This window comes from Taudactylus pleione, unplaced genomic scaffold (assembly GCF_031769625.1).
Source record: "Taudactylus pleione unplaced genomic scaffold, aTauple2 ptg000731l, whole genome shotgun sequence".
In the NCBI taxonomy this organism is placed as follows: Eukaryota; Metazoa; Chordata; class Amphibia; order Anura; family Myobatrachidae; genus Taudactylus; species Taudactylus pleione.
Window position 1 is genome coordinate 2,494,469 of NW_028285133.1, and position 12,015 is coordinate 2,506,483.

The window sequence follows — 12,015 nt, forward strand, 5'->3', positions numbered from 1 at the left end:
ACTTTGCCTGATGTAAAGCTAGGGGCCTTAACCCCAAATCATTAAGACTCTCACAAGTCCTCCCCTTTCTGCAGGCGGATCTGGATTTCGGTCTCTGCCTCTCTTCTTTGAAGGTGCAGGTATCAGCCCTTTCTGTCCTCTTCCACAGATAGATTGCTCTGATGCCTAATGTACAGACTTTTTTACGTGGTTTCCTCCACGTACAGACCCCGCTTGTTCCTCCGGTGGCTCCATGGAACTTGACTTTGGTGCTTCGGCTCTTCAATTATCACCCTTTGAGTCCTTGGACTCTGTGGACATTTGTTGGCTTACGTGGAAGACTGTCTATTTACTTGCCATAGCGTCGGCCCAGTGGGTGTCAGACTTGAGCGTGTTTTTTTCTGGTCTTTCACTCGGACCAGGCCGTTCTTTGGATACGATTAGGCTACTTACCTAAGGTAGTTTCTCGATTTTATATCAACCAGGAGACGTAGGGTCCCTGCCTTTCAAGCACCTGATTCTTTGTTGAGGGTGGCCTCTTTGGATGTCGTGTGGGCCCTTCGGATATGTGTGGACAGGACCAAGGAACTCCATAAGAGTGCCTTATTGTCCTCTATGACTTTCACAAACGGGACGGGCTAGCTACAAAGCAGACTTTGGCCAGATGGCTCCGTTTGACCATCTACGGCGCTTACAGTGCAGTGGACCTTCCTGCCCCGGCCGTGGTGTCAGCTCATTCCACCAAGTCGGTGGGAACTTCTTGGGTAGCTCGATGTGACATCTCTGCGGAGCAGCTTTGTAAGGCGGCCACACAGTCCTCTGCCCGTATGTTTCTCAAATTCTTTTCATTTGACACCTTCACTTCTGCAGACGCGACTTTCGGGCGAAGGGTTCTCAGCGCAGCTCAGGAGCGTCCCCTCCCTTAGGAGGATGGCTTTGGGATGTCCCACTGTCTAAAGTCCGTGTCCCCTGTGGAGTGAACATGAAAAGGAGATTTATGTTTTTACCTGGTAAAATCCTTTGCTTCGAAATCCATAAGGGACACAATGAGCCCACTGGGTTTTTGCTCTGCTTCCGGTTCCCCAGTGAGCATGTGCTGGGTGTTTGGATCTGTGTGTGTGCCAGTCTTCCTTCTTCTTGCTCCTGTCTTGGGCCAGCTACCTTAACTATCCTGCCTGGGGCTGGGGGTGAGGTAGAGGTGAGCAGGAGCCGGGCTGCTGGAAGAAAAAGTTAACTGTTTGGTGCCCGGACTCCTACTCCAGCCTATACCCACTGTCTAACGCCTGTGTCCCCTATGGATTTAGAAGAAAAGTATTTACCAGGTACGAACATAAATCTACTTTTTTTGTCTTGTTTTTCAATAATTTCAGACACATGGAGGAGGGTTAAGGTTAGGCTGTCGGAGGGGACGGTTAGGGTTAGGCACTAGTGGGAGGGTCAGGTTAAGGCACTTGGGGGGAAGGTTAGAATTAGGGTTAAACATACAAAAAAAGGGGGCAATCATGTGTGTTCACCTTTTAACCCAGTCGATCTTTTGTATTTGTCGTCCTTTTGTTCCTGTCGACCGTGTGGTGTCGACCTATTCATTGTCGATTCTTTATGCGACACTCTTCTGATTCGCACGAATGCATTGTGGACTTTAAATTTGGTCACATGTCCTGCACCTAGATGTAAGTGCTGATGATAATGATGACAGTTAATCGCATTTACGGGGAGTTGGGGGCGGTGCGATCAAATTGATGCATACGACACTGAACGTGCAAATAGTCAGATTAGCTGTATGTTTTCTATCCATTCACCTTCCATCCGCAGCAGGTATCTGGAGTTGGGCCCTAAGCTTCTCATTTTGGTTGTTTTTATAGAGACAAAACCACCACAGACCTGGATTGAGATGCAGCCATCTGTGGGCCTGATTCAGAGATGTACTTTCATCCGATGATGAACGTACATCTCTGATGGTTTGGGTCCTGCGCATGTTCAGAATGGGTCTTGCGATTACTGTCACAGATGGGACCAGGAGAGAGGATAATGGGTGACCTGGTGCTTGTCATTGCTAGGCACTGGTGAGGAGATGCAGATGTCCCCTCTGGGGGTAAGGGCTGGCTCTTTATGTCATGAGTCCCTGCTCCTGTCTCGGCAAAATGCCGTGAATCACGGGTCCGTGGGGAGGGGAAGGAGCTAAAATGCAGCACTTCTTAGAATTGCATGATATTGGCCCCGTCCCACTCTACATACCCACTATTCCCATTATTATCTACCCATCTTGCCCACTTTACTAGGAAGTTGGCGGTAAGTGGGAGTTCCACCCACTCAGGACTGTCCCGGACCTCCCGGGAGAGTATATAAGTATGTCACTAGGCATGTTGGGAGGTTTGGACTCAATACAATTCTAGCTAGGATGTTATTTAAAGTTAGGATAAAAAATATATACATTCCTTTTAAGATCACACTGACCTGCAATTTAATGTCTTCCAAAAACTTAATTTGAACCTTTTCTGCTTGCTTCACCTTCTGGAGATGTAACCCAACATTACAATTGTGTCATGCTGCCGTATATATTATAAAATACAGTAAATCATTAATTTGTATTCATGGTTGGAGTAGTGTTTAGCAATACTATCTCACAGTCCTGAGGTCGTGAGTTCATTTCCAGAACCTATCTGTGTGGAGTTTGTATGTTCGCTCGTGCTTCTGTGGGTTTCCTCCGGGTGCTCCAATTTCTGTCTGCACTACAAAAACATGCTGTAGATTAATTGGCATTCTTACAACAATTAACCCTTTTGTGTATGTGTGTCCTTGTGATAGGGAAGGTAGATTGTAAGCTCCATTGGCGCAAGGACTGATGTGAATGGCTACTCACTGTAAAGTGCTGCAGAATAAGTGAGCGCTATATAAATAACTGGTAATAAATACATAGAGGGGTATTCAATATGAAAGGTTAACTTCCCTGGCGAAGTTAACGTTTCATATCGGAGTTTTTTTCTGCGTAAAGGTATGCGCGCTCCCGCTTATCCACCTATTCAATATAAAATTAACGAAAACGGGAAACTCCGAAGTTGGATTTGCGTAAAGTTACGAATTTCTACTTCAGGGTCCATAGGGGGTCCACAGGGTTGACCTTGGGGGTATAGCTGTATCTGGATCCATGGGCACCACGCAGTTAAAGCTTTGCTGCTCCTAGGATGCACTTGGGTCCGTCCTCCTCTATACCCCGCCCCGGCCACAGGCACCTCAGTTTTAGTTGGTGCCCGGCCGGAGTCGGGTCACCCTGCGCAGTAGGGCTGCATAAGCAGCCCCTAAGCTTTATTCTTTATTTAAAAAAAAAAAAAAAAAAAAAAGAAGATTTTATTATTTTATTTTTACTGTCTTCAGAGCGGCAGCATCAGACTGTCCATCTGGACGTCTATGCTGCCGCTCCAACAGCCCCGCTGGCGCTGCGACGCCGGTACTGATCCGGGGATCACAGCGGGACCCCGGAGTCAGTGCTAGCGTGGCTCCGGGACCACCCAAGGACTGCTGCCGGACTGAAGGGGCCAGGTAAGCCGCGTGCAGCGCTGCACGCGGGGAAAATGCAGTCTTCATGCCGCCGGTCTCTGGGGACAGACCGGCGGCGCTAGTAGCGGCGGCGGGCTCCCCCTCTTCAGGCATACCCCGCGTGTCCGCTGGCCCCCGGGGTGTAAGTACCGGCGGGGAACCGGCTTCCCCGGGGGTTTAGTACTAGCAGGGGAGGCAGCCTTCCCTGCTTCAGCGCTCCTCCCCTCAGCCCAGTGCGCCTTCTCTCATGTGTGCTGGCGTTGCTGGGCTGTTATCTCCTGGCCACTCCTCCTCAGAGCTCTCCGGCGGCCATCTTCCTCAGGCAGCATCGCAGAGCTCCCAGGCAAGCTTCCAGTGGACCAGTCCCCCTGCGTACCTCTCCCCCTGCAAAGGACAGTGTTCGCAGCGCTATAGCCCTCCCAGACACTGAATCTGGGAGGTTGATTGTAGCGGAAGGTGCAGTGAGTATAACTTCTCTGCATGGTATGTGACTTTTGCTAGTGCTGCTGTCTGTGCTTATTTTCTACTTACTGTCAGCTTTTTACCTATCCCTTTCCTTCTCCTACGGCCCGCAGGTGCGTGGGGGAGGGGTGTTCTTTCTGTGTACCTCACTTATATAAATCTACGTATTTGTGAGGTCCGTCACATACTGCGGTGTGCTCCTCAGTACCATATTGTGGGCTGTTTGGGTTGCATACTTGGGAGTGCGTGGGTGTTATACGCCTTACCTCGTTTCGGTGAGACACTTTTTTTGCAAAAAAGTTTGTGTCATGTCTGATGAGGGGAATGAGCGCTCCGAGGCTCCTGTGTTGTTTTCCTGCCGACGCTGTTCGGCAGGGGTTGACGGGGCAGAATTGTCTGAGGACGGTCTGTGCGGGCGGTGCCAGTTGGTACCTGGACCCTCTAAACCCCCGGTGGCGCAGGATCCTCCGTGGGCAATGTTTACGCAAGTGCTGGCGTCAATCGCGGACCGACTTGCGGTCCCGACTGCGGCCCCTTCTAGGGCGTTGCCCCAGCCTACCATGCCCCGTTCCCCGGGTGTGACTCGTCTGGTGCAGTCTCCTCCCGGGTCTCAGACTGTGGGTCCTTATGCGGGTTTGCCGGTATACGTGCAAACCCCCACGGTGCCACAGCAGTCGATGGTACCTTTTCAGGGGTATCCTCAAGCAGTACCCCCGCCTTGGGTGGACGTCCTCTCCAGCTCTGTTCAGAGTCTGGCGGCTTTGTCATCGGCTTTTCAACATATGTTGCACAGTGATTTGCCCCCACGGGCGTCCAAGCGTTCCGTTCCGGCTTCACTGGAGGCTCAGTTCACGGACACGGACGTGTCTTCGGATGACGGGGAGATCCATGAAGACTCTGACTCGGATGCCGGGGCCCAGGAGATGGAGGCTAAGTCTTCCATTAATGTGCCGGCATTGGTTAGGGCGGTGCGGGCCATCCTTCACATTGAGGAGGATGTGCCCGCCCCCAGGTCAAAATACCCAAATTTTAAAAAGGCCAAGGTAGCTTCGACGGTTTTTCCCCTGTCCGATCAATTGACGGATCATATGGCAGGGGCCTGGCAGTTGCCCAGCAAGAGGTTCCAACCGCAGAAGCGGTTGGCTTCGAACTATCCGTTTCCGGAGGCTCATTGCAGGAAGTGGGAAACTCCTCCAGTGGTGGATTCCCACGTTACCCGCTTAATTAAAAGCGCTACGCTGCCTTTGCCGTCAATCTCCTCCCTGAAGGATCCCACGGACAGGAAGGTGGAGACTTGTTTGAAGTCTATTTACTCTCTCTCGGGGCGGTGGCCCGTCCGTCCATGGCCATCTCTTGGGTGGCTAAGGCCATCGAGAGCTGGGCCAATGCTTTGGAGGATACCTTTCCGGAAGATGCTCCGGAGATCCAGAGAGCGTTGATAGGTCAAATGAGGGATGCGGCTTCCTACATTGGGGAAGCATCGTTAGACGCAAGCCTGCTAACCTCTCGGGTGTCGGCTGCAGCTGTGTCGGCGCGTCGGTCCTTGTGGCTGAGGTCTTGGAGAGCTGACGCTGACTCCAAAAAGGGACTGGAGGCCTTACCTTTTAATGGGGAGTTGCTTTTTGGTCCAGACTTGGACAAAATTGTGGACACTCTGGCTAAGTCTAAATCAGCCTTCCTCCCTTTGGCTTCTGCTCCTACCAAGGTACGGAGCTCTGCTTTTCGGTCCTTTCGGGTTCAGGGCAAGGCAAAAGGTCAGTCCTTCCCGAGGCAGTCGACGACCAAGGCTGCTTCTAAGCCCAAGAAGCAGCCCTGGAGTGCCAGGCGCCCTTCTTCCAAGCAGGAAGATAAACCTTCTGCCTGATGGGACGGGCCTCCCTCTGGGGGACCCCAGAGTGGGAGGCCGACTTCTTCTATTTGCCCAGTGCTGGCACAATACCACCACGGATGCCTGGGTTCGAGAAGTGGTCTCCCAGGGGTACGCCCTGTCTTTTCGGCACAGACCGCCCCACCAGTTTTTCTGCACGAGTCCTTCTCAGGATACGACGAAGTCTTTACAGATTCAGGAAGCTATAGAGTCCTTGCTGACAGCAGGGGTCATTGTTCTCGTTCCTCAATTACAACGAGGGACGGGGTTCTATTCTTCTCTGTTTCTGGTGCGGAAACCCAATGGTTCTCATCGCCCTATCCTCAACTTGAAGTCTCTGAACAAATTCCTCAGAGTTCCCAAGTTCAGGATGGAAATGTTACGTTCCATCATTCTGGCGATGGAACCGGGGGATTACATGGTGTCCCTGGATATTCAGGACGCCTACCTCCATGTTCCGATAGCACCTTCGCACCAGCGGTATCTGAGGTTCGCTATCCTTCAACACCATTACCAGTTCCGGGCGCTACCCTTTGGTCTCTCCACGGCACCGAGGGTGTTCACGAAGATTATGGCGGTCATGGCCGCACATCTTCGGAACCAGAATGTACGGCTGCTGCCGTATCTGGACGACCTCCTGTTGCTGGCGAGCTCCCCGGAGGTACTGCTTCAACATCTCCACCTGACGATCGCTTGCCTGCAAGCACACGGGTGGCTGATAAACTGGAAAAAGTCCTCCCTGATTCCATCTCAGCGGATGGTTCATTTGGGAGCCCTGCTAGATTCTCGGCAGCAAAGGATCTTCCTGACCCCGGAGAAGGTCTCCTCCCTGCAGCTGAGGATACACAGTTGCCTGAGCAGTTGCCGCCTGTCGGTCCATTCGGCTATGAGGGTTTTGGGCTCCATGGTGTCAACATTCGACATGGTGGAATTTGCCCAGTTCCATTCCCGGCCTCTGCAGGGGTTGATTCTATCGGAATGGAACGGGTTACCTCACCGGATCCGCTCTCAGTTGCTGGTGTTGTCCCCGGAGGTTCGGCAGTCTTTGGCTTGGTGGCTTCAGACAGCTCATCTGGTCGAGGGGCGTCCCTTTTGGATCCCGGACTGGGTCCTGCTCACGACGGATGCCAGTCTTCGGGGTTGGGGGGCAGTGACCGGCTCGTTGTCACTTCAGGGTCGTTGGTCTGCGGAAGAAGCTCTTCTTCCCATCAACATTCTGGAACTGCGGGCGGTTTATCGGGCCATGCAGTCGTCCGGTCCCGCTCTTTACGGACGGCCGGTTCAGGTGCAGTCCGACAACGCCACCACGGTGGCGTATATCAACCACCAAGGAGGAACTCGAAGTCGGGCAGCAATGTCGGAGGTGTCTCGCATCCTTGCTTGGGCGGAGTGTCACATTCCAGCGATCTCGGCAGTCTTCATTCCCGGAGTCCTCAATTGGGAGGCGGACTTCCTCAGCCGTCACGACGTGCATCCCGGGGAATGGTCGCTTCACCCAGAGGTGTTTCAGCTACTCGTGAACAGGTGGGGGCTGCCGGAGCTGGACTTGATGGCCTCCCGTCACAATCACAAGTTGCCCGTTTACGGGTCAAGGACAAGAGACGCAGGCGCCAGTCTGGTAGACGCGCTGTCGGTGAAATGGACGTTTCACCTGGCGTATCTGTTTCCTCCGATATCCTGACTTCCTCGGGTTCTGCGGAAATTCAAGCAGGACGGCGGCACGCTCGTGCTGGTTGCTCCGGCGTGGCCCAGACGTCCTTGGTACTCCGATCTGAGGTGTCTCTCCATCGACGCTCCGTACCTTCTTCCTCAGCGTCGGGACCTGTTGTCTCAAGGGCCCTGCCTTTACCCGGATCTGGGTCGGCTGTCTTTGACGGCGTGGCTCTTGAGACAGCCGTCTTGAGGTCTAGGGGTTTCTCCAGTTCAGTCATTGGTACCATGCTTAGGGCACGCAAGCCTGCCTCCGCACGGATTTACCACAGGGTGTGGCGCACTTACTTTCAGTGGTGTGAATCCAGAAACTATGATCCTCAGGTGTTCCGGGTTTCCAGAATCTTGGAGTTCCTTCAATCAGGTTTGGACCTCGGCTTACGCCTGGCCTCTCTGAAGGTTCATGTGTCTGCATTGTCCGTGTAGTTTCAGCGACGGATTGCTACACTACCGGATGTTCACACCTTTTTCCAGGGTGTTCTCAGGATACAGCCTCCCTTCGTGCCTCCTGTGGCTCCTTGGGACTTGGCGATGGTGCTACGGGTCTTGCAGGGTCATCTTTTTGAGCCTCTTGAGGCGGTGGACCTCAAGTGGCTGACGTTCAAGACCGTTTTTCTCCTAGCAATAGCTTCTGCCAGGAGGGTGTCAGAGTTGGGGGCGCTTTCCTGTCGCCCTCCTTTTCTGATTTTTCATCAGGACAGAGCGGTGCTCCGCACTCGTCCTGAGTTTTTGCCCAAAGTGGTCTCGAAGTTCCACATTAATCAGGAACTTGTTGTACCAGCTTTTCAGTCGCCTGATCTTTCAGCTGGTGAGGCTTCCTTAGATGTAGTCCGGGCACTTAGAATCTATGTGGATCGGACTGCTTCGGTTAGGAAGTCGGATTCATTGTTTGTCCTCTTCGGTTTTCACAAGAGGGGTTGGCCTGCCAACAAGCAAACGTTAGCCCGTTGGCTTTGTTCCGTTATTTGTGAGGCTTATGCACAGGAGGGTTTACCTGTGCCAGCCTCTGTTAAGGCTCATTCCACTCGTTCTGTGGGTCCCTCTTGGGCTGCTAGACGTGGCGCCTCCGCTGTTCAGCTGTGTAAGGCGGCCATTTGGTCTTCAATTCAAACGTTTTTGAGGTTCTATGCGTTTGACACCTTCGCCTCTCAGGATGCATCCTTCGGGCGCCGGGTGCTCCTTTCAGCACAGGAGCGTCCCCGCCCTTAGTTGAACTGCTTTGGGACATCCCCAAGGTCAACCCTGTGGACCCCCTATGGACCCTGAAGTAGAAAACAAGAGATATGGTAAGAACTTACCTTTGTTATCTCTGTTTCTACGAAGTCCATTGGGTCCACAGGGCGCCCGCCCTGACGCACCTGGCTTCAAATGGGCTGTGTGGCTGGTCACCGGTTTTCCGTCTCCCATTTCTGTGAGTATGGTTTCTTGTGTGTTCCAGTCTTCCTTCTCTCTGTTTAGTCTCCTCCTCCGGCCTTAGCTGCTTACCAACTGAGGTGTCTGTGGCCGGGGCGGGGTATAGAGGAGGACGGACCCAAGTGCATCCTGGGAGCAGCAAAGCTTTAACTGCGTGGTGCCCATGGATCCAGATCCAGCTATACCCCCAAGGTCAACCCTGTGGACCCTATGGACTTCGTAGAAACAGAGATAACAAAGGTAAGTTCTTACCATATCTCTTGTTTTTTCCTTAAAATAATTGTAAAACCCCCCTAAAGTTGTAAAAACATGGGGGAACACTATGGATACCCCCGTTTTAGCCTTTAATTGAAAGTCGAGGATTTAAATAGCCGCAGCAGGTGCTTTTTTCCCGACATTGAAGAAGTGATGCAGAAGAGCACTTAGGTTATTTTTTTCGTTTTTTTAAGTGGTCCCATCAAATTTGGGGTACATGAAAATAGGTACTAGCATATTTTGGTGTCCCTAAAGTAAGTTTTTAAAAATTCTGCATTTGTGCACCTGCCGCTATAAATCTATTCTAGAATACACCTGCCGCATAAATGCAGAATAGCCCTGAACCTATTTCCCTATTGTTTAACAATTTTTTTCCCATTTTCTTTTTTTGCACCCCAATTTTTAAATTAATTTTTTGGGGTGTCCCTATTTTTTTTTTAAAACTTTTTTTGACACAGTTCTTTTTTAAATGTCAATCTCAGGGGTGCAGGCTATTTTTTTTAAGCCTGCACCCCTAAAACCCAATTCTGCACTTTTTTTCGACACCTATTCAATGGTGAAAAGTTATCCCCGTTTTTTATCAAAGACTTTTCAAAACTGCGATAAGTCTTTGAAATTGAATACGGTGTAAAACTAAAACAAGTGATATTAACGCAAAAACGTTAAAAAGTGCTATATTAACGCAAAAAACTATTTTATCGCACCCATATTGAATACCGCTATTAGTCTTTTGGAAAACTTCCTACTGGAGTCTTTTTAGAGATGTACTTTTTGCACCCGCCAAGGTACGGTATAACACATACACCACTTATTGGGTAGCATCATCAATTGTTTTGACACTTTTTAATTCTCTGGAATGCCGTCAAAGTAAACTATTCTGTGGTGAGTAGAAGGTGGCTATGAATAAGCAGTTACTAGACCTGTGTTTATGAAGTATATAAATCCTATATTGTGCAGGAGACTAAAGCGATTATTTCATACTTCGGGCATGAGCTTCATGTTGCCTTGTTGACTTTTCAACCTTGTCTTGCTTCTGATGTCTCAGGGTCATCTCTTCCTGTGGTGGTCAAGGCTATTTGGCAGGTGCTGAAAAATAGGGATTTTCAGAACTTTGGGAGAGTTCTAGACTTCTTAGAATTAATCCATGAACAGGCTCCAGGTCTGCTTTGCTACAGACACCATGCCAAGCTCAGTACCGGCCTGAGAGGAAAGGTGAGTTGTGTGGGGGCCTTTGCCTTTAAGAACATTAATGGGTGTTTTGCACGTGTGGTAGGGGGGATTGGGTATGTAAACCCGGTGGACGGGATGCCGGCAGTCAAAAAACCGGCCGCGGCATCCCGATGTCTAAAATACAGACAGGTGCCGGTAAGTATATTAAACCTCTCCCTCACCTCCCCAACCCTAATCCTCCCCCGGGGGTGCCTAACCCTAACCTCTTCCCTGTAGTGCCTAACCCTAACCCCCCCATCTCGCCCCTTAAACCTAACCTTGCTGAGGAGGGGTGCTTAACCCTAACTCCCCCCTCCCCGTAGCCTAACCCTAACCCTCCCAGGTGGATACCTAGCCCACCCTGGCCTAAACATACAGATGTGTCCACATGCAGTATATCTATCCTCCGTCACTACAAGTCGTTCTACACATAACGCGGGAGCTCCTTGTGACTCGGTAGTGCAAAGCGTATATTTGTGCGACTTTTTGCCTTCCAATGCATCTTATACACACAGCAATGCAAATAGTTAGCACAAGCAGCTCCTACTGAGTAAAATGATATGCGGCATGCCTATGTTCTGTGTGCAACTGCGGGTGTATCTTCATACAAAATGCTGCGTTACAGTGTTACAGTCGCTGACTATGTAACGTAGCGTTTCGCATGCAGATACACCCGCAGTTGCTTACAGAATATAGGCATGCCGCATATCATTTTACTCAGCAAGAGCTGCTTGTGCTAAGTACTCAAATAAGACGCATTTGAAGGTAAAAAGTCGCATGAAAAGACGCTCTGCGCTACCGAGTCACTGCATGGCACGGCTAGAAGGGCTGTTTAGTGCGCAAGGAGGCTAGATGTATGAGGACACATCTGTAACGCTAACCCAGATAATTACCTTCGGAATGCCGGCGTCCGTATCTTGATCCTTTTCTTGATATTGGCGTTGGCATTCTGACGGGCGTTGGGATTCCAGTGTCGGTATAACAACGTCCGCCGGCATTCTGAATGCATCCCCTGGTAAGGTTAGGCCCAATCACTGTCTGATTTCCACAGATGGTGCTCAACATGATTGAAGAGAAGAAGCCTTTGCTGGAAATTCTGAAAGCGTTAAACAATCACTTTCCACCAGTCTTCTCAGATGACTATACAGCAGTAAGTATCGTCCTATTTGTATTGTGTCTGCATAATATCATCCTGTGCGTTATTCCTCAGCTGCTGTCTGCGTTTACATTTAAAGTGGGCCATGGGGTTTTTGCACAGCGGAAGCAGCCATTTTGTGGACTGAAAGGAGAATAGGTATACGTGCGCTCCTGAGCGGGGGAAAGGAGTGTAGTATGGAGTGTAGGATATGTGATGTGGGGGTGTGGGAGGGGGAAAGGAAAAAAGGGGGGGGGAGGATGTATTAGTGTGTGGGTGGGTGAGCGAAATGAAGACTGCCAAATGAATGTGGATCCAACCTAATTTAATGGGTAGACACAGTGCTCCCAAAGGTGGTACCGTGGGTTGGTACCCAATGTACAGTACTAAAGTCTCGGTGGCCCCACGGTTGGGGGGGTGGGTCGACCCTTTTAGGGGGCTCCTTTTGTGT

At 50.8% G+C, this 12,015-nt stretch overlaps 1 protein-coding gene across 1 annotated transcript in view; it reads left to right on the forward strand.

Annotated features, from left to right (window-relative positions):
* Window positions 1-4,848: 4,848 nt before the first annotated feature.
* LOC148477258 (uncharacterized) overlaps window positions 4,849-12,015 on the forward strand; it is a 32,715-nt gene continuing 25,548 nt past the window's right edge. Inside the window, exons 1-3 of the mRNA XM_088457014.1 lie at window positions 4,849-4,879; window positions 10,251-10,432; window positions 11,481-11,579. Of these exons, the coding sequence (XP_088313140.1) occupies window positions 4,849-4,879; window positions 10,251-10,432; window positions 11,481-11,579 (312 nt within the window). The remainder of the gene's footprint in view (window positions 4,880-10,250; window positions 10,433-11,480; window positions 11,580-12,015) is intronic.